At 46.9% G+C, this 22324-nt stretch overlaps 1 protein-coding gene across 12 annotated transcripts in view; it reads right to left on the reverse strand.

Moving 5' to 3' along the window:
* Positions 1-16021, reverse strand: part of ARHGEF7 (Rho guanine nucleotide exchange factor 7) — a 132670-nt gene extending 116649 nt beyond the window's left edge. For 9 of the 12 annotated variants that reach the window (XR_004966430.1, XR_004966429.1, XM_036301987.1 and 6 more), the window contains exon 1: positions 15474-16021. Coding sequence is in view for 10 of the 12 variants with exons in the window: in XM_036301987.1 (XP_036157880.1) it covers positions 15474-15638 (165 nt within the window). In the remaining 2 variants the exon portion in view is untranslated. The remainder of the gene's footprint in view (positions 1-15473) is intronic. The other 3 variants (XM_036301994.1, XM_036301988.1, XM_036301992.1) reach the window with 2 other exon arrangements.
* Between the last annotated feature and the right edge of the window lie 6303 nt (positions 16022-22324).

Raw genomic sequence — 22324 nt, forward strand, 5'->3', positions numbered from 1 at the left:
GAAACATCAATGCGAGAGACAAACATCTATCAGTTGCCTCCCGTACGTGCCTGGCCCGGGATCAAAATTGCACCCTTTTGGTGTCTGGGATGACGCTCCAACCAACTGAGCCACCCAGCCAGGGCTCATACACTGAGTTTCATTTCAGTTACCCGATTTTTCAGTGCTATCATTTCTATTTGTTTCTTTTGTATAAGTCCTATATCTTTGCTGAGATGTCCTGCTTTTTTCATTTGTTTTGAGAGAATTTGTCATTGCTTTTTGAAGCTTCCTTAAAAACTCTTGTCAGGTCATTCCAATCATTCATTGGAAGGAGAAATGGTCACTACAGATCACCTCAGCAATGACATCTAGAAAAGCAATCATCTAGGAGAGGAGCTTCCTGTGACCCGGCTTGGGGTGGGGGAGGTTGTCAAACACTGTCACTGTTTCCTCCATATTCAGTAACAAAATGAATTCTTCGTTGGTTACTGGATCCAAAAGCATAAATTGGAATGAAGTCAAGGCGCTTATCCTCGGTGTTGGTGGAAGGCTGGTGTGAGCCACACAGACTCCTCCAGACTTTCAGAGAACAAGGAGTCCCCAGCTTAAGGGCCACAGACCCACCACCCCTTAGAAGCAGTATTGGAATGTATCCTACAGCTCAGCTAAACCCCATCTTTAAAGAGCAGCAGCTGCCTGGTTATGTTTTGATACAACATTCCAGACTCTTCCCCGAGGCAACTCCCTGGCCCCACAACCCAACATGTGTGATTTACTTTTCCCTTAAGAGCACTCTTGTTAAAAGAACCCTTACCTAGAAGTTTCTCCATATCTCTGGGTAGCTTTTAGTGACTCGCTGACTTACTTCGCCACAGTTCTCCCAACCCTAATTTCAATATTTCAAAGATCTGCCCTTAAGTGCCTTACTTAAGTAACCCATTCATCAAATCTCATACAAGCTCCTGAATTGATATCTTCATGGAGATTGTGTTTCTCCTCTGTTTTGTATAAGAATTTTCTAGATGCACAGAAACAGGTGAGGAATCCCATTTTTTTCAGGCATAACTGAGTGCCCCTTCCAACCAAAGGCAGGATTTCGTGCCAAACTCTCTACCTCCACGTGTAATGCTCCAAAAGTCCACAGGGCGGCAGCATGGGGTCTGCTCTGCCTTAAACTAAAAGGCACTAGTTAGGAAACTTCTCAAGCATGACGGGGTAACCCAGGTAGGCAAGCTGCCAGGGCTCACCTGTGGGAAAGCCCCCAGCTGATCACACCTCAGGCTCCGGGCTTCTTAAAGGGCCATGCATGCAATCTGGCTGGTGCAGGTTACGGTACTGCTGGGCTGATGAGTTCAGTGGGTTATCCATGGTTCTCAGACGTGGTCCCCTGAGCCAGCAGCATCGGCATAACCCGAGACTTGTTAGAAATGCAAATTCTCAACCCCTTCCCAGAACTACTGAATCTGGAAGTCGGGGTTGTGGCCCAGCGGTTCGGCTTTTTCACCAGCCACCAGATGACTCTGGCACACACATAAATGTAAGACCCACACAATCACCTAAAACCAAAGGTATAAAATGAAGGAAAGCCCGCCATTGCTTGAAAACAATTTGAAATGCATATACTACTAATTCTGATGTCAGTAATAGGACTAACATTTTTATATATCACGGACAAAAATTAATGTTGGCAGCTATGCCACATCCAGCTATAAGAGAAGGAAAACCAAACCAACCTAGAAACTTTCAGTCTCAATGAGTGTGTCTCAGACTTCCTTCCCTCAACCACCCTACCCCTGCTCCCAATAACATCACCTCCGCTCTCCTCTCAAAGAAAAAGCATTTTAAGGAGAAAAAAAACAGCCAATGGGCTTACTTCTCCTACACATGGAGATAGACCTGAATAGTGCATTTTTATTGCTTTGCATTGGGAAAATAATACCCAAAGCTAAACTCTGCTTACATTTGTTGTGGTTATTTAGGAACAATATTTCTAATAAATACCACTTGATTTGTTTTTACTTCCCTTAGTTTATTATGACATGTAACAAATCGTTAGCATTTTCTAAATGAGAAAGAAAGCAAATCCCAGAAGAGGCACATGTATATTCATAAAATTATGATACAAACAGTCCTTGATGTGAACATGAACTTCCTGAAAAATATACATTTATATCCTGATAATGCCTTTTCCTACATCAGAAGTAGACTTTCAAATGTCAAGTGCAAAATACAGATACAGCAAAGAGCAGTTAGTTTTCAGCAGTCTCACCAACTTTACCTCAAAAGCTGTTTATTGTAAAATAAATCAAAGAAGAAAGTTTAAACACCTGACGTTAATACATTGAAGACAAGATGGAAATCTCAGAAATGCTCAGAGTGACAACTGTTTAGCCTCCACACAGCACTCATTGAATTTAGATGAACATGTTAAAACATATAGGAAATGAAAGAAAAAATACCATAGATGTATTTCCCCTGACGCTATTAAAGGAATATAGTTGAGCTCTAGAGTCTCCCTTATCCAAGGAAAAAACAGCTAAAGATCAACTTCCTCTTAACAACATTTTCAAGAGTTGATAAGCATCATATATCCTGCTCAGTCCTCTGCAAAATCACTATAAATTCATACCCTCACATCCAATGGGTTCTCAATGGGCTCCCAGCCATCCAACCATTCTCATTAAATCAACCCACTCACACCCCATACTCTCCAACATTTTCTGCTCCCCTAGTTTTAACAAACCTCCCTCCCCAACCCCTCTCTCCATCCCGAACCTACATTCACCCTAACTGGGTGCTCACCCCATTACTACACACAGGCACCGTTGCTAAGGTCACCAGTGACTGGAGAGACCAATCAGCCAGGCTTTCCCAGGACAGTCCAGTGCATTCCTGTTGTCCCAGAACAATTAATAATAGTGGCCTTTTACCCTCCAAGCACAGTGCCAAAGCTACTTTTAGTTTTTTGAAGCATACTGTCTTGGCCATCCTCTTCCACTGGTCACCATCCTCTCTTTTGACTTAACCACCCTTCAACCACCATCCTTAGCCTCTTCAGGTTCATCAGAACTTGCCTGGCCATCAATTTCCAAGTTCCTTGAGGCCTTATGTTCTCACTCCATAATTTCCCCGTAAGAAATCTCACCACTCCTACACTTCAGTTCACATCTCTGTAGCGTGACTCCCAAATTCATATTCCAGGTAGGTGTCCTCTCTGAGCGCCAATCCAACATACTCTGCACTAAATCCATTCATGGTCTTCTTGTACCAAACCTAGGCCCCACCCTGCCTGGCCCATATCTGTCTCTACAGGAGCCCTTGCAGCTTAATTACAGCCTACTCACATCAGAGCTCGGCTCACGTACCACTTCCAGAGGAGAGCCTTCCCTAAAGCACCCCCCGTCCCCATGTGCCAGGTGTCAGCCAGGTCCGCTGCTACACACTTTTAGAAATCTGTTCCTTGCCTTCAGAGCACATTTCTCAATTTGTAAAACAATAAGTTCATATAATTATTTTAATGCTATTCCCCGCCCCCACCTAAGAGAGTATTCGAGTTTATTTTTGGTCACCATTACACCTCCAGTGTCTAGCACAATTTTTAAAACATAGTAGATACCCAATAAAAATGTGATGAGAAAATAAATAAGTGAGCTCTCTGGCAATAAATCTAAGTACAGGCAGTCCTTGGGTTATTGCTGAGTAGTACTCCATGGATATATCATACTTTCTTTATCCTTTTTTCCAGTTGAAAAACATCTGGGCTGTGTCCAGTTTGTAACTATTAAGACAGAGTTGCTATGAACATTTGTGTACAAGACTTGGTATGGGCATGTCATTTCCATTTTCTTGGGCAAATACATAGAAATAGGATGGCTAAATCACTTAGCAAATGCATGTTTAATATTTAAGAAACTGAAAAACTGGTTTCTAAAGCAGTTGAATGATGTTACATTCCCATGAGCAGTTCCTTCACATCCTCACCAACACGTGGTATAATCAGTCTTCTACATTTAGCCATTCTAATGGGTGTAGACTGGTAGCTCACTGTGGTTTCATTTATTTTTTAATCTTTATTGTTGAAAGTATTATAGGTGTCCCCTTCCCCCTCCCCATTGATCCCCGCATATTTCCTTATCCCTTCATGTGAGTGTATATCTTCTTTGGTGAAGTGTCTACTCAAACTATTCGTCCATTTTTTAAATTGGGTTGTCTGTTTCCTTACTACTGACTCTTAAGAGTTCCTTATATATTCCTTAATTGTTTGATAGAAATCACCAGTGAAGCCATTGACCTGGAATTTTCTTTATGAGAAGCTTTTTAACTACAAGTTTAAATTCTGTAATAAATATAGAGCTAATAAGGTTATCCAATGAGCTTTGATATTCTGTGTCTTCCATGGAAATAGTACATTTAGTCTAAATTGTAGAATTTATTGGCATAAAAATATTCATAATCTCCAATTATTATCCTTTTAATTCGTGTATTGTGTCTTCTTTCCTTTTTTTCCTGATCAGTCTAAGAGGTTTGTCAATTTTATTGATTTTTCTCAAAGAACCAGCTTTGTTGATTTTCTCTAGTAATTTTCTATCTATTTCACTGATTCCTATTCTGCTATTTATTATCCTCTTTTCTCTATTATTTACTTTGGGTTTAACTTGCCTTTATTTTTCTAGCTTCTTAAGTTGGGAGCTCCATTACAGACAACAAAAGACTTGATTATGTGCAGGGTCAGTACTCTCTCCCTCCCAGAATATTGTTTTAACAACTCATAAACAATTCATATGCTTAAGACTCACACCAAAAGAAAACATGATTACTGTTATTTATTTGAAGAGCCAGCCTTGGACTGCTGACATGGCAGTTCCTCGAATTCAATCTAAGTAAATGTGCTTTGTTGGGGAGACAATAAAGGAACTCTTATTCTTCTCCACTTGTCATTAGTTGATTAAGTCTGCAAGATACTCAATTCCAGTCTCTTGTCACTTAAGTATGGCTTCTGTGGTACTTTCTAGAAGTTTAACCTTTGCCACAAGTCTGTCAAGAATTTGACCACATTCTATTTATAGAGTTTATTTTCAAAAGAAACAAAAATGCACTAACAAACAGGAGAACTATGACCAGAAAATGTCATGTTTCCGTGAGAAAAGATCTGTTACCAGCAGCAATGTCTTATGAGAATCATTGTACAAACGCAGGTCTTGAACATGGCAATTTCTTCAGCACCATAGAAAGATCACAGTGATCTTACTCAAGAAATAGGGACCTAGAATAACATTCCCAGATGTTCTGATGGTCTCTTCCGCCTCCTGAGAGCCAACCACAGAGGTGAACAGCAGCAAGATGATTCCACTGAAACTCCTAGTTTTCCATCAACAGCACGATAACATTCTTCCTTAAAGTGAATGACAAAGTCATAATCTTTTGACATGTGTTCAGAAAGCAACGGGCTTTTTCAGAAAATCTGACAAAAGACTTCTGAGTAAATTTGCTAACTGCAGTTGGATACTTACAAGTCTCTTATGAACTTGAGCTATTTTAAGGACAGGAAATAGGTGGGAAAGCGTCTTCTTGGCATAGGATCTTAGCAGCGAGGCACTCAGAATTGAGGAAGAAAGGCCATCCTGGGTCAGGGTATTTATAGATAATCCCAAACTTGACCATTTTCAAGAAGGCGTTACTAACAAACATCATACTTCCAGAACACGGTGCCACTGCAAAAAACTGCACATTCAAAGCAAACCTGAAACTGTGGATTCCCGTCCTAGACTGAAGCAATTTATATAAACAGGAAGAGGCCTAAATTACTTTCATATACCCTTTTTGGGGTTCTAAATTACAGCTTCTTTGGAGAAACAATAAGACTGTTATGAGCCCCCTTTTAAAAAGCTGTCCCAAGTGTAATAAGAACAAAGTTATGCACAAAATTCCACTTCCACTTTCCATGTTTGTACCAATTATCTATTGCTACAGTAAGGCTGAGGGGCAAACAAGCACAAAATCTCAGTGGCAGACTGAAATAAGCGTCTCTGTTTTTATCTGTGAGGCCATGGGTCATCTGGGCAGTCCTGGCCTCCATGGGCTCCCTCATGCAGCATTCGTCAACTCTGGTTCAGGTGGCAGCTTGCTGCTCTTGGCTGGGCTCTCTCCAGTGTTTAGGGTTGGTGGGCTATGGGAGGGTACAAGAGGCCTCAGCAGGGACAACTGAGCTCTCTGCCACGTGGTCTCAAACCCTTCCATATCTGAGCCCTGGGCTTGTCCTTGGGGTGGAGGCAGAGTCTGAGAGGGTTGGAAAAGATGCAAGGCCTCTTGAGTTCTGGGCTAGGAATGAGCACCCGTCACTTCTGCCACGTTTCCCCAGCCAACTCAGATTCAAGAAGTGAGAAAACAGGTCCACCTCTGCACGAGAGCAGCTGCGGTGTCACTCTACAAGGGGCATGGCTGCAGGGAGGGGTGGTCAATTCGGCCACTTCTGTAATCATTTGCTTGTGCCTAGGAGGCTGACCTCTATGGAGGCTGACCTCTCTGCATCACTGCCCCAGAGCCCTTGCCCAGCACAATCCTGGAAACACCATTCATTTAGACTGCAGTGTGAATGACTTTCCATAGACTGTGCACACCTTACACAGTCATTTGCAACTGCCCTCAGTTAACCCACCTGCAAGATTACACGTTTGGGCTAGATGACCTCTTGAGAGTTCCTTCACATTGAGAATTCACAAATGTTTTGCACTTAAGGCCTTATGGTTTCCCTTATGACCTGCCTGAGAAGGTGGTACAGAAAACATGCATGTGTGTGCATGTGCTTCTGTGAATATAACACACTAGCAGCATGCACATAATAAGAACCCAATAAATACATGTGTGTTTCTGTGCTTATGATGTGTACACCAGCATGCAGAGTAGGAATCCAATGAATACATTAATTAAATTTAAGTAATTTAAACAAATGTGTTGGAAATATATCTTCACTCATCCCATGTAAACATCCTTAGCCTTTCTCCCTGGCCTTTAGACTATAGTAGACACAGAACTAGCCTACAAAAACAGGGCTGAGAACTACCAATGTGGTTCATAAAACTAAAAATTCAGAGCTAAAGTTAGAAATACAAAAACACCAGGAAATAACTTCTCCCAACCTAACTTGGTAGAACTGATGGAGGGAAAAGTCAGAAGTTATACACGGGGCCCAGGGACAGCCCCAACACCCTACCCTCCCTCTGCAGACACAGGACGGGCTGTCCAGGCCCTCACTGCCCATCTGTGATTCCTGGCCCTTCTCAAGCATGAAACTCTATATACGTGAAACCTGAGCCCCCCAGCCTGGCCCTCTGGCCCCTCTGAGCCAGCAGCTGTGTACACCCAGCAGCTGCACAGGGGCCTGGTGCTAACCAGAGGGCCCTGGAAACCAAATTCAGTGGCCCCACCAACCAAGACAATGGTGGTCTATCAGAGTGGGAAGGGAGGGTCACCAGCCCCCTACAGTTGCAAGAATCGGCCCTGCTATTAGAATGAAGATGTATTCTTGGACTTTGGTGGCCTTGAGGTTCAAATCCCGAATTTTCCTGGACTTGGCAGGAAAAGTTTTCAGTATAAAATAATAATAACTACCATGTACTGAGGCCCTCCTGCACCCAGCACTGCACAAAACCCCTCACCTCTATCTACTCATTTACCATTCCTCCTGGCATATATCATGAATCTCATTTTTAGGAGGAAGAAAACATTACTCAGAGAAGTTAGGCAGGTTGCCCAAGGTCACACAGAAAATGGATGACTCCAGAGCACATATTGGGACCACCCCATCTTACAGTGGTTCCAAGAGGGACCAGTAAGTCTTGGGGACCACTGAACCTCCCAGCCCCTGACGTTGCCCATGGCAGAGTTGAGTCCCAGAGGGATGGTGTGCCTTTGCTGCCTTTTGCTGACAGTGAGAGGCAAGGGCAACTCCAGCTCCCACATGACTCCAATCCAAAAAGTTAGAGACACCCCCACAAAACAAGAATTAACAGCTCTTCCCACCACCACTCCTGTGCCCCCCACCATGGCCCCTCCAATTATTATTTTTTACAGTGAGCAGTTTCCTCTGAAGGGAGAAGAAATCCATTAAACATACACATATACAGTACCTTCATTTTAAAGGTTTATTATATACATATACATGTGTGTATATGAGTGTGAATTTATATTATATTACACTGGAGGCCCAGTGCATGAAATTCGTGCACTGGGGGAGGGGGGTCCCCCAGCCTGGCCTGTGCCCTCTCACAGTGCGGGAGCCCCACAATCGATCACCCCAAAGAGGTAGGCCCCACCCACCCATCCAGGGCTCCTCGATGGATTGCCCCAAAGAGGTAGGCTGGAGCCGGGGTCCCCGCCTCCATGGCGGGCGCAGGGCCACGGGAACCCCAGCAAAAGCTGCGTGGACCTGCCCCCGTGGCAAGCGCAGCCATCTTGTGACAGCATGAGGGCATCACGGTGTGATGCATGAGGACTACCTAGGCTTTTATTAGTAAGACTAGAGGCCCGGTGCACAAAAATTTGTGCACTCGGGGGGGAAGAGGGGGTCCCTCAGCCTGGCCTGTGCCCTCTCACAGTCTGGGACCCCTCGGGAGATAATGACCTGCTGGCTTAGGCCAGGTGGCAGAGGGCAGGCCCAATCCCTAGGTGCAGCCCCTGGTCAGGCTCAGAGCAGGGCGGATTGGGAGGTTGCGATGCCACCATCAGTCACGCTCAGGGTAGGGCTGATTGGGGGGTTGGGGTACCGCCCCCTGTCACACTCAAGGCAGGGTCGATGGGGAGGTTGCGGCGCCACCCCCTGTCACGCACAGAGCAGGGCCAATCAGGGGGTTGAGGAGCTCCCCCCTGTCACTCACAGAGTAGGGCCGATAGGGGAATTGGGACACTGCCCCCTGTCACACACAGAGCAGGGCGGATCAGGGGGTTGGGGCGCCGCCCTCTATCACCCACAGAGCAGGGCCGATCATGGGGTTGGGGCGCAGCCACTGTCACACTCAGGGCAGGGCCGATGGGGAGGTTATGGCTCTACCCCATCACACACAGAGCAGGGCCCGTGGAGGGGGAGGGGGTTGGGGTGCCGTCCTCTATCACCCACAGAGCAGGGCCGATCAGGGGGTTGGGGCGCCGCCACTCTCACACTCAAGGCAGGGCCGATGGGGAGGTTATGGCTCTACCCTGTCACACACAGAGCAGGGCCCGTGGGGGGAGGGTGGGAGGAGTTGGGGCGCCGCACCCTGTCACACACAGAGCCGCAGGACGATCAGGGGGTTGGGGAGCTCTCCCCTATCAGGCACAGAGCAGGGCTGATCAGGGGGTTAGGGCGCCTTCCCCTGTCATGAACAGAGCAGGGCGGATAGGGAAGTTGTGGCCCTGCCCCCTGTCACACACAGAGCCGCAGGGCGATCAGGGGGTTTGCCCCCTGTCACACTGATCCCGGTGCTGGGAGGCATATTACCCTTTTACTATATAGGATAGAGGCCTGGTGCATGGATGGGGCTGGCTGGTTTGCCCTGAAGGGTGTCCTGGATCAGGGTGGGGGTCCCCACTGGGGTGCCTGGCCAGCCTGGATGAGGGGATGATGGCTGTTTGCAGCTGGTCACACACCCTTCAGGGTGGTGGTCCCCACTGGGGTGCCTGGCCAGCCTGGGTCTGGGGTTTTGTTTAGCTTCTATATTTGTTAAAATGTTTCAAACTGCAGGCTCAGAGGCCGGCAAGGCAGGCAGGGAACGTTGGTTTCCTCCGTCACTGAAGCAAGCAAGCCTCATGTTAGTTTCAAGCTGCCTGGCTGCCAGCCGCCATCTTGGCTGGCAGTTAATTTGCATATCGCCCTGATTAGCCAATGGGAAGGGTAGCGGTCATACGCCAATTACCATGTTTCTCTTTTATTAGATAGGATTATATTGTTTTAAATCTTGGTGTAGATGGACACCCGATACACTCAGAGTCAGATGGCCCAGGGGTTATCAGGTACCAGAGTTACAGCTTAACTGAAGTCCTGGGATGTCCTTGGATAGAATGAATGAGAAGGCTCAAAGTGAGCTTTCCCAAGGCCATACCCCAAGGGCAGTGCTCCCTAGAGCTGTGTGTCCTCTTTCCAGTTGTCTCTGAATTCCTGTCCAGCCAGGGAGGAGCACTGCTCTTACTGCTGGCTGCCTACCCGAACCTCCTGAGAGTCCCCACTGTGCCCCTTCCCCCTTGGGAGCCCTGCTGACTGGCAGTCTATGCCACACGATCCAGCCCTGGACTCTGTTCTATCCGCTGTGGTCCCTCACGCTGTCTGTCTGTCTTTCTGACATGCCTTGTAATTCCTGAAGGCATGACTACCTATCTTACCGATTTAGCGCAAGTGCTCAACTAGCGGCAGTACTGTCATCGCTATGGGGCCCTGGCAGCAGGCTGGCCTGGGTTGGAATATTCTGCATCCATGTGTCAGCTGGGTGACCTGGGCACAGCAAACTGCTGGGCCTCAGTGTTCTCATCTGTGAAATGGATGTGACATGAGATGACAATGGATCATCAGTTTAGCACAGTGCCTGCAACTCAGGGCGCACTTTTTTTATTAAAAAAAAAAAAACTACATAAAGACGAGGCAGGCAGTGCTTACAGAAATGAAAAGACAAGGCTGTTACAGGTGTTATTTCTATTCATAGAACGAGGCCATGGGATAGCACAAAAGCTGAATTCCTCCAGAGTTGATGGAGGCAGCTGCACCTGATGAAGGCCATCTCGTGATCCTTTCCCTGGGGGTCCTCCAAACCCAAGTCAGATGTGCATGCATGTGTGAGTGTGCAAACATTTGTGCAAGTGTGTGCACATGTATGATGCCAACAGAAACACTACAGCATGTGTAGGGTGGCTCTCAGGAAATCACTTTAGGCGTTCCCAATTCAACTGAATTCAGGTTTGTTTGCTTTATGTTGAATGAGCCAGCAAATGCAGTTACCCTCTTCTCTGGGCCTAAAACCCAAAACCAGAATCACCCTGGTGCAGGGCCGAGATACTACTGTAAAGTCACGTGCTTCAAAAGCAGATGTTTATTACTGCAAAGTTAACTATTCTGAAACCTTAGGTAGTCTCCTTAGAAGCAACTTGCTATAACCAATAATTCAGTTTGCAGAGAAGTCTCTATACAGATGCAGTAGGAGATAACATGTTTTCTAACTGGAACCTTCTGAGTGCTTTACCAGCCAATTAGGAAGTATTTATGAACAGCTCAGGCGCAGGCCTTCTAAAGCAAAGCAGGACTCTCACCACCACCCCACACTGCCATCACGGACCACGTTCTTAGGGCCAAGGACCTAGGAAAAGGTAAATTTCTCACAGTGGGCACGTAGAACTGCTGTCCAGCACCTACTGAGTCTTCATTTCTCTTCCCACCCCCATCCCCAACCAACCTCAGAATCCTAGGACTGACCAGAAAGCGAGTCACGGATCAATTAGGAAACAGCAGTGTCTTTTTCCTATGCTGTATCAGAATTCACTGATTTTCTTTGCAGTGGAAGACCCCTAGGACTTCCAGATCACAGTTTAGGAAAATATGAACAATATTCTAATCCAGCGGTCACCAACCTTCCGGACCCCACAGACCACCAGTGGTCCACCGACCACCGGTTGGCAACCGCTATCTAACCCATGTGTCAAAAATTCATCGGAGGCTGGACAGCTCAAATGCAGTCTCCTTGGATTTCTTGATTCTTCTGCTGTTTTCATCTACACATGACTTTTTGACTTTTGATTTCCTTCTGTCTCAGATGGTTCATATTCTTATATTTGTATTTTCTCCTTCAACAAAACCCCCAAGAACTTGTTGTTTAGTCTTTTAGCTCCCATAGCACCTGGCACTTGCAGGTAGACAAGTACTTAACGAATGGACTTGGTTCAAATGTATTATGCAACCTGTTATAGGATGAATTGTGTCCCCCGTTAGGATTGGAGTCCTAACCACCCAATACTTCAGAATGTGATCTTATTTGGAAACAAGGTCGTTGCAGATGAGGTCATGCTGGGGTAGGGTGGTCCTATTCCAATGACTGGTGTCCTTATGAAAAGGGGAAGTGTGAGTGCAGAGAAGCGACCACAGGGGGACACCATGGGAAGACTGGGGTTGTGCTGCCACAAGCCAAGGAACCACCAGAAGCCTGGGCGAGGCCTGGGCAGATCCTCCCCTCGCACCTGCAGAGGGAGCCAGCCCTGCCCACACCTTAATCTGGGGCATCTGCATCCAGGGCCGTGAGAGAATAAGTTCTGTTGTCTAAGCTGCCTGGTCTGTGGTACTCTGTCCCAGCAGCTCAGGACACTAATACTCAGCCCAACAGTTTAAAACAGTTTAAATGCATACATGCTTGCACACCCAAGACACCCAGCAAGACCAGAAGGGTAGCATCTGGCTTTCAAGTATATTCTACAAATATTAGGTTGATGGAGTGTCTCCTGTGCCGCACTTTACGGATTACTATGTGCTCTGAGCGTGGAGAGAAAGAACCAGGTTCCTGGAGTTTTTCATGGTGAATCAAGCAACTTCATCTAAAGGTAAAATTAAAGCAGCATTTCATGGTGTTCACTATTTCCATATGTTTTATTGATCTTACATTCATGTTCCATCTTCTAAAACTTCTGTATCTTGATTTCATACCCTGTGACTTAATAGTCTAGGGATGTTTAAAGTGTTAACTCATGAGCCCAATGCTGCTAGGGCTCACTGCGTCCTGTGGCCTTTGTGTATTTCTCATCACAGGAGGAATGAGGGAAGCAAACAGTGTGAGTAGGACAGCAAAGCATCCTGGCCATTACTGAGAAAATCTGAGTGTCATATCCTCATACACGAAGATTTGGGACTATAATTCCCACTTTCCACTCCCCTACAGCAGAGAACCTATCCTCCACCATCATGAAATGTATCTCTTTTCTGAACTCCTCTCCAGGCGTTTATAATCCCCTCTTTTGCTATCCAACCTTTCACCTTAAATAAAAGAACTGCATGAAGGAGAACCTGAACAAAAAAAACTTTTTAAAAGTGAGCAGAACAATCTGAACCAAATGAATGTACTCTCGGTTCCCCACCCTTTTACTGGCTCTAAAATAGAACAAATCAGCTTAATGTAAGAAACACATTAGGGCGTGTTTCTTAATAAAAGGCACATGGGAAATCTGAGCCATCACAAAACTTATTTTTAAATTTTTTCCCACAAAACTTTTAATTATTCACTATCTCCACTCTCATGGTTCAAAGTTTTAAATGATGAATTTGCAAATGTTAAGTTGCAGGCTGCTTACACCCCATTGACCAGTTGTCAGTGTGTTCATGTGGCCAACAGGAGTAAAGTTAAGATACTTTCAATTTCATGTGAATATTCAGTTCAGTTTCCAAATGTTTCTTTTTAAGGAGGAAAAAAAAAAGCCCTAACATTCCCACATTCAGGGAAAGCTGTTCAGCATGTGTGCTCTGTGGCCTATATTATTTGGTGTGCACGCAAACATCCCAAAGCTCAAATAAATAACTCTGCTCAGAAAGTGGAAAAGTTCATGGAACTTCCGAACCCCAAGGTTTTCAGAGGCAGAGAATAGCTAATATTTTACTCCAAAAATCTACCTTTGAACCACAGAAAAGCAGAAGCTCTGTCTATAATTGGCTTACTTTCATGTTAAACTTTCACTGATAGTCAGTCTAAAACAAACCAATTGGGGCCTAGGGGAATAAAGGGATAGCTTCAATCTAAGAAATTTCCAAATGACCATAGTTTGAGAATATATTAGATTGTTCCAATTTGGCTTTGGCAAGCTAAGCATTTTATTCATTCCTGTCTTTGTTGTGTTAGAGATGAAAGGCACACTATAGTGTTCTAAGAAAACCTTTCTAGAATTTAAAAGAAAATTATTATTGAAGTCGATCAATATGAATTTAGTTAATATGCCAAATAACATACATTTACAGTGATATGTCTTTTCTAGACAGCACATGAAGTTGCTTAAAGCTTCACTCTAAGAAATGAACAGTATTTCATATAAGCCTATTTTGGTAAACTTAGCATGCATGCATTTTCCATTCTTTTCAACATCTGTCTTTTATTACCAGAGATTCTGATATCCAGATGAGTGCCTTGAAAGTTAAATCCTGCTCCTTATTCCTGTCTTAAATCATAATTTTATTGTGACATCAGGTTCATGTTCAAACATTTTTCTTCCCAGGACAGGCTGGCAGGTATTCATTCTAAAATGCAGATTCTGTTTTCATAAATACATTCCAAGTAAGAAAAAAAATACCTAAAACTAGTATGCACCCAAAATTCAAATTAAATCTTTTCTGACCTCTAAAATGTAGCACCAGGACATGCACAAGCTTATAAGATTAAACATTTTACTTTATAAAGTCACCTAATATTTTTATTAGCAAATTATTATTGTGCATTTGGGGCCAATAAACCCATTTCTAAAATTAAATAGTTTTTCCTAGTCATGGTGTACTTCAATTTTTACATTTTAACACCTTTTAAGTAATTGTGGATCTTAAGATTATGTATTGGCAAAAAAAAAAAAAAAAAAAAAAAAAAAAACTGGAGTAAGATTGTAGTGTTTTCGAAATACAGGGAACACATTGGTTTTAAACGCGCTTCTCTCCCCTCACCCCTGCTTTGTCAGCTGTGGGAGAGGAAAGCAAACTTTAATCACTCGCAGAGATGCGGGTCAAGGTTCACACTCCAGCCCAGGGGAAAGAGCCACCAGTCACGAAGAAGAGAAGCAGGGTCTGTAGGGCTGGGGATTCTGTCCAAAATCAGGTAGGAACCTGGAAGTGAAACCTCGAGTGTTAAGCCAGCCTTGAAGAATGCCAAGGCTCTCCCAGCCCCGTGTCTGCCATCCTCTGGGCTTGGAGACAGACAGGAGGCATTCTTTCGTGGGGAGGGCAATAAATCATTTCACACCCCAGCCCTCGGCTATTGATGAATGCATCTTTTAAAAAATGCAGAGCAATTGGTCAATCGAATGGGGGACGCCACTCTCATACAATACCCCCAACAAAAGCTATTCAAACAAAGCCTCTGAGGAAGCGGTGCGCGTCGCCAGAGCGCGGTTTTCGGGTCGGGTCACGGCGAGGGGCGACTCGACCTCAGGGCGGTGCACAGCGCTCCCCTTTCCTTCCGGCCTCCCCGGGGTCGTTCCCCTAGTCCGCGGCCCGGACCCCCTTCCCGGCCCACAGCGCACACAATGGCGCCCCGAACTCCCGCCACTGGGTCCTCGCGCCGCCAGCGCGCCCCCCGCGCGGGCCGCGTGCCCGGGTCCGCGCACAAAGGAGACGCGTGGGCTCCGCCGCGCCCCGCGCTCTCCCAGCCTCGCGCGGCCACCAGGTGCCTACGCGGGCGACCCGGCCCCCGCGCGTCGCTGCGCATCCCGGGCGAGGCGGGGCGCGGGGCCTCCCACCGCCTCGGGCTCCCACCGCCGGGGCCTGTCCGCCGTGGGGGCGCGGGCCCGGGGACACTCACTTTCTCGATGGTCCCGGGCAGCAGGCGCTCCAGCAGCCGGCAGAGGACCACTCCATCCTTCAGGGACGCCTGCAGGAAGCCCTCCGGGTCCGAGATGGTCTTCTTGGGCGACTCCAGCACCCCCAAGGTAATGAGCCACGTAACGGTCTGCTCGGCGGAATTCATAGCGGCGGCGCGCCCGGCCTCCCCGCGCCGCGAGCCGCTCTCGGCGCCGTTCACCTCGGAGCGGCCGCGGCCCGGCGGGTAGCGCTCAGCGCCCCCTCCTCCTGCTCGCCCATGGAGAGGCCGACGACGGCGATTGGCCCGGGCGGCGCCGCGGTCCGGCCGGCTCGCGCTCCCTCGCGTGCGTCCTGGCCGACTGTCAAGTGCCTTTTCATTACCAGCACATGAACCTGCGGCGGCCGCCCGGCGCCGCCCCCGCCGCCGCCGCCTCCCGGCTCCCAGCCGCTGCTGTCGATGACATCACTGCGAGGAGAAGAAAAGACGCCGCGCCGGAGCGGCCCCGTGCCCGGCCCCCCGGCCGCACACGCACTCCGCGCTCGGGCCCCGCCGCCGCGCTCCCTCCACCCGCGGGCCGGGCCGTGCGCGCGCTCCCGCACCTGCGCGCCGGGCGGCGGGCCCCCGCCCCAAGGGCCCGGTGACCTCCAGGCGGCCACAGCCGGCCGCCAGCCAGGGCTCGCCGGGACTCCCGATCCGCGGGCGGCGCGCGCCTTTAACCGTTTGCGCCCCGCCGGGTCCGTGCGCAGCCCCCTCCGGAGTCCGCTCACTACCGTCTCTTCCGCCGCCCTCTCCCCTTTTTGAAGGACTGGGAACCCTTTATATATATATATATATATATATATATATATATATATATATATATATATATATATATATATATATATATATATATATATATATATATATAAATTTATGAATGTTTAAATTATTAAATGCCTCCCGGAATGCTCTTTTTATTTTTGCCAGTTTTATTTCAAGAGGTTGGGGGCGTTTGCTTCACCCCGCTCCCTTGCAAGCCAATAATTACCGAACACAAATGATAATTGAATCTTAACCAGATGGGTCTGATTTGGAGAGGAATTGATTTTGAGGACGCTGCTGTGATCCTTGGGGGAGGAGGGGTGTGGACACCGCCACCTCCTCCATCCCCCCACCCCTCCCCCTATCCGGCCCCCACACACAGCTGCGGAGCGGGTGTCACGTATGCCCCCTGCTGGGAGGCCCCACTTCTGCTCTCTTGTGACCTCACTCTCCAGGACCAGAAAGAAACCTTGGAGCTATTCCACTTTAAATTGGTGGCAACGTTTCAAACACTGTGGGAGGAAGGTCAAGAAAACAGCAGAGCCTAAACTGTCTGTGCAGATAATCTGGAAGGAAGAACTGTGAAACAGCTCAGTCCAAGCAGGCCACTTGGCCACGCTCTTGGACGAGATGCTGTGAACCTGCGCAGGCTAGACCTAGAGAACTCAAATGACGCGCAATGGACAAGCTTCTTCAAACCACCAAGGACACTGCCGTGTGCATATGCTAACCAAGGACGCGAGCCTCTTCCTAAAAGGAGCTGAGTGTGAAGGTGTTCATGTATGTCCATTTCCTCCATCCAGTTCCTGAGAGCTGAGGAGTATGGGGAGTCCAACCAATGGAGACAGGTCTGGGTCATTTGTGTCAGTAGCTTACTGTGCCCTCAGGACATGCCCATGCCCAGTTCCAACTGTACACGGTCCCCGACAGAATGGATGACTGCTGTGCCTGTTGTGCTAGCTGCACCTCGTCCCCTGTGCTCCTCCTCCCTGGCTGCTGACTCTCAACTTTTCTTCACCACTTCCTCGTTAGATGTGTAAAGAGCATGAGCTGTGGTTTATTTTTATGCCTATTTGACTGTCTGTTTTTAAAATAAAAGTCCATTCAGATTTAGTGTATTACCTGACACACTTAATTTTTTCCTATTACTTTAAATAGTTATTTATTTTACATTGTTGTAAATCTATTTTTTAAAAAGCAACAGGCATTTGAAGATTAAACTATTCCAGTAATTTTGGGGGTGCATAAATCCTAATAATGCTATAACAGACAAGGCTTGTTGGGAAACAAATGTCTTATAAGTCTGTTTTCTCCACCATGTGAATTTACCTCGGGGGTACCAGTGAGTGTTGTTCTCAGTGCCCTTGACTGCATACTATCCTATATAACAAAGAGCGATAATATGCTAATTAGACCAGATGGCAGAACGACCAGTGGGCAAGAGGGCTCTGTCAATCTCTTGTAAAGTCTGAAATAAACATTGGCCTTAAAAGTGAATGTTGCTTTGATTTTTCTTTTAAAATAACCATTGAGCCCTGCTGGCATGACTCAGTGGTTGAGCCTCGACCTATAAACCAGGAGTTCACAGTTCGATTCCTAGTCAGGGCACATGCCTGGGTTGTGGGCTCAATCCCCAGTAGGGGGCGTGCAGGAAGCAGCCAATGGATTAATGTTTCTCATCATTAATGTTTCTATCTCTCCTCCCTTCCTCTCTGAAATAAACATATAAAAAAATTAAATGCCCATTGATATTTTTATCTATATTCCATGCAAAACTTTTTTTTAAAATTCTGTTGGAGAAATACTTTTTTAAAGGAAAGAAGCAGATACCATATATAAATATCCAGTGATAGATTTTGTACTGGGGCAGCAAAATCAATCTTACATGAAATTTGTTTTGCTTTATAAATGGCTTCATCCATTTGAATGTAATGTTGCTTTCCAAAGGGAAACATTTTTAATTGCCCCATTTTCTGTTCTTTTGACTTATTCCAGAAAAGCCACATCCAAGGAATTATGGCTTCAATTAATTGAAACTCAATTTTTAGAAGCCACTGATTATTGAAAGTAGAGATGTCCCATAGGGAACAGGGCCTTATGTGCTTGTCCAGGTACCAAATTTCATTAAGATTCAGCCTGGACAGTGAGCAATTTTGCCTGGGGTGAAGAAGCTTCACTCGCCACAGAACAATTTCTGATGTTGTCCTCTTAGCTGAGTAGAGGTGAAGGTAACCAAGGGAAAAACTGAGTAGAGGTGAAGGTAACCAAGGGAAATAAGATTTTTTTAAAGTTAAGAAAATAAGGGCTGTAATGACAAATCCAGTAGAAAAGTAATTAAGGGATTAGAAAAGAAGGTGGAAGGATGGAGACCTTAGGCTGAGCAGAGATGGATCTAATGAGGTGTGGATGTGGGATACCAAGTAATTTCAACATAAGGTAAAATAACACAGAAGGAAAGTGTGAGGACACAGAAATATGTCCAGTGAAGAAAAAATAATATGCACACATGGTTTCATAGCACCATTATCTATTAATGTGGAAAACTGAAAAATATTCGTATCATTGGGAAAGAGCTTGGTAAATTAGAGTTGTAACTTTATTGCTCATCTTGAAATCAGTGAGATGGTAAATATGATGTGTGGAATAACTATATATAAAATATAGCCAGAATTATTTATGTGATGACGATCACTGAACACCAGCAAAAGGGCAGAGGGGACCATGCCTGAGGTGCTGAGAATAGTGAGGAATTTTGATTCTGAACACTGCAGGTCCATCTTAATTATTTCCAAGGTTGGAAGACGACACAGTGTTTCCTGCAGTGTGATGGTAACTGTCTAGAACAGCGGTCGCCAACCTTTCGGACCTCACGGACCACCAGTGGTCCATGGACCACCGGTTGGCAACCGCTGGTCTAGAACTTGGGAAGACAGAGCTGGATTGCATTATTCCCTAAAAGGAAATCGTACCTGTCATGGTGCCAGTACCCATCCTCTACACCCCACTCTGTCTCGCTGGGACTAGGTCCCTGGGTATCTCTGGTCTCCCTCATCAGCTGGTCTCCCAGAGGAGGGCACGCACAGAGGGCCTGGAAGGCGGCAGGCAGGAAGGTGAGATGCCTTCCTGTTTGCTTGTTGTTCTGCCACCCCTCCACCGGGCACAGGCTGCTTGTGGTGGTCTCCAGTCTATCCCCACCCTTCTAGAAGCAAGTTCCCTGCAGCCATCTGGGGGCTCCAGCGCCAGGGGACAGACCCCTCTCCAGAGGGCTGGGCCCCAGCCTCTTGGCAGTGTCCTCTGAGCCACTGAGCGGCCAGCAGCCTGGTGTTCCCTCCCCGCAGAGGTCTGCTGGTTCTGCCAGGCTTGTCCTCAGCTTTCAATCCTGGTGGCCCAACCTCCCCCCTTGTTTCACCCAGCCCTGGTTGGTAGTTGCCTCCAGCTTGATCACCCTGTGCAGCCTCAGTGCCCCTTTCCCTTGGCCGTCCTCTGATACCCCATAGTCAACAACAGTTCCTCAGCTTAAATTCTATCCATTCAAATGACCAGTGTGGCTTCTGTTCTCCTGGTGGGACCCTTGCTGACATAAGGAACCTGAAGAGTGGAACATGCAGTCAGAGTCAGGGGAAAGATGGTTGAGAGGCAGAGAGCTCAGGAAATTTTTAAGTAACATTAAGAGTGGAGAATATGTGGGATGGGATAATCGGCCCACTAGAAAAATCATTAAGCAAAAGGAGAAACACAAGAGAGCAGCTGTATTGATAAATGCTTGGGGACCCCACATTCTAGAATAAGGATCTAGGGCGTGTCAGAGGTGACACGTGAACTCATTGTTTTGGTTGATTTTTCTTTGTTAAATGGCATTTAAATATATAAAATAAATATCAAAAATAGAAGCCTTTGTTTTACTATGGTTGCAAAGATCAAAAAATTACTATATGTGAAATGGCACCAGAGTTAAGTTAGGGTTTTTCAAACTGCTGACACGCCGAGCTCAAAAGGTTCACCATCACTGTTCTAGGGGCACACTGAAGTGAGGGTTCTGCCAGTCCCCCTCATCACTCATCCAGGCTAAACAAGAGAAGGCTGAGAATTTAAGGGCTGGAGAGTAGAGCGGAGCTTCATTTGGAAGGGGTGCTGAGGCTTTCTCCTCCCACCCTAGAGAAGAGAAAGCGTGTGCTCAAGAGAGGAGAGCTGGGGCCCCACTCAGAGAGTCACTCGCTCCCCGGGCTGGTGGGTGTCATGACAGGTTCCCAAGCAGCGTGGCTGCCTTGGGAACAACTGGTGCCCTGAGTGTGGTGGGTCAGAGAGTGTTTGTGTTTCCCTGGAGCTGGGGAGGATGTTGCGTCCAGATGTGGGTACCCCTGAAGGGTCACACCAAAAGCAGGATCTGTGTGTTGGGGAAGGATCCCCTGGTGCTCAGAGTCCAGTTGCTGGAGGCACCCTGAACACCAGGGAACTGGAGATCGGGGGGGGGGGGGGGTCTTTGCAGGGCCGTCACGTCTTGTAAGGACCCACACAGGCACATTCACATGTCAGAAGACACCAATTCTATCTACAAATAGGAACCTTCCTGTCTTCACGATCTCCTGTCCTCTCCCTTACCATCCAGAGAAGCCAGAGGTAGTGTGGTGCTTGGGGCAAGGAGTAGAGCCAGGTGGGAAATAGCAAGAAGCCAAAGAGCCCCACTTCCCCACTCCTGGGTCAAGGTTGGGACTGGGCTGGGGTAGGAGAGGTTAAAATTAAATGAGAAACGGAAGGCTTAATATTAGAATAGACTGCATTTATTTATACTGAAGAGATGGGATTCTTTGTTAATGACTGTCAGCCCCAGAAAAACTGTCCTGCAAAGTGTGGGTTCAGACTTCAGATCTCCTCCCGTGTGTATCTGGGATGCCCACAAAGGAAGGGGGTACAGAGCTGTTGAAAGGGGCGGTGTAGAAAAGGAATAAAGGCCATTTCTGTTTTCATCCTATTGAGTCCAGCCTGTGAATAAACTAGAGGCAGTTTACTATAAAAGAGAGCATTTTGACAACACAGGGAAGTCAGCATGACGCCGCCAGACCTTGGAGCCCAAGGAGCAAGAAGCTGTCCTGAGCTCCGGGACTGATAGGGGAGAACGTGGCCAGGCAAACAGGCCTCAGCCTTCTCAGCAGCACATGGGACAGCCATGGACGCTGGGCTGGGGAGCTTGCGGGCACTGGCTGTGAGGGTTTATCCACTAAACCAGTGGTTCTCAACCTTCCTAATGCCGCGACCCTTTAATACAGTTCCTCATGTTGTGGTGACCCCCAACCATAAAATTATTTTCGTTGCTACTTCATAACTGTAATTCTGCTACTGTTATGAATCATAATGTAAATATCTGATATGCAGGATGTATTTTCAGGGGTCGCTAAACGCTGCCTGCGAGGCAATGCTGTCTGGCTTCCTTCGAAGACATCCCAGGAGGGGGCCACTTGAGCGGGGAAGAAGACTTGAATGGCTGGTCCCCATGACTGTCATATTTTTCTAAGTTAATAAATTGGCATTCTGACCTATCTCAGGCTTGGTTCAATGGAACCCACCCAATCCTACACATGGCCAAATTCTAGTTTCCAGTCCTGCAAAGTTTGGGGTAAGACTTCAAACAATGTTTCTACAGATAAGTTACCATCTTCTGGCAAGACTCTGCCGGACCTTGGTCTGAGAATGTCCCACTTCTCTGTTATTCCTCACCCAAGGATATTTTTTTTTTCTATTGATTTTTAGAGAGAATGAAAGGGAGGGGGAGAGAAAGAGAGAAGCATCAATTGAGAGAGACACATCGGTTGGTTGCCTCCCGCATACACCCTGACCAGGGCAGGGGATCGAGCCTGCAATCAAGGTACATGCCCTTGACCGGAATTGAACCTGGGGCTCTTCAATCCACAGGGCAACACTCTATCCATTGAGCCAAACTGGCTGGGGCTGTTCCATCTTCTCTGTTTTCCCTCCGAACCAGTTCAACATTGATATGTGCTTGTGGGTCGACCATAAGGCAAATGGATGCTCATGGCTGGGATAGTGGTAAGGAG

This window comes from Myotis myotis, unplaced genomic scaffold (genome assembly GCF_014108235.1).
Source record: "Myotis myotis isolate mMyoMyo1 unplaced genomic scaffold, mMyoMyo1.p scaffold_m19_p_3, whole genome shotgun sequence".
Taxonomy (NCBI): Eukaryota; Metazoa; Chordata; class Mammalia; order Chiroptera; family Vespertilionidae; genus Myotis; species Myotis myotis.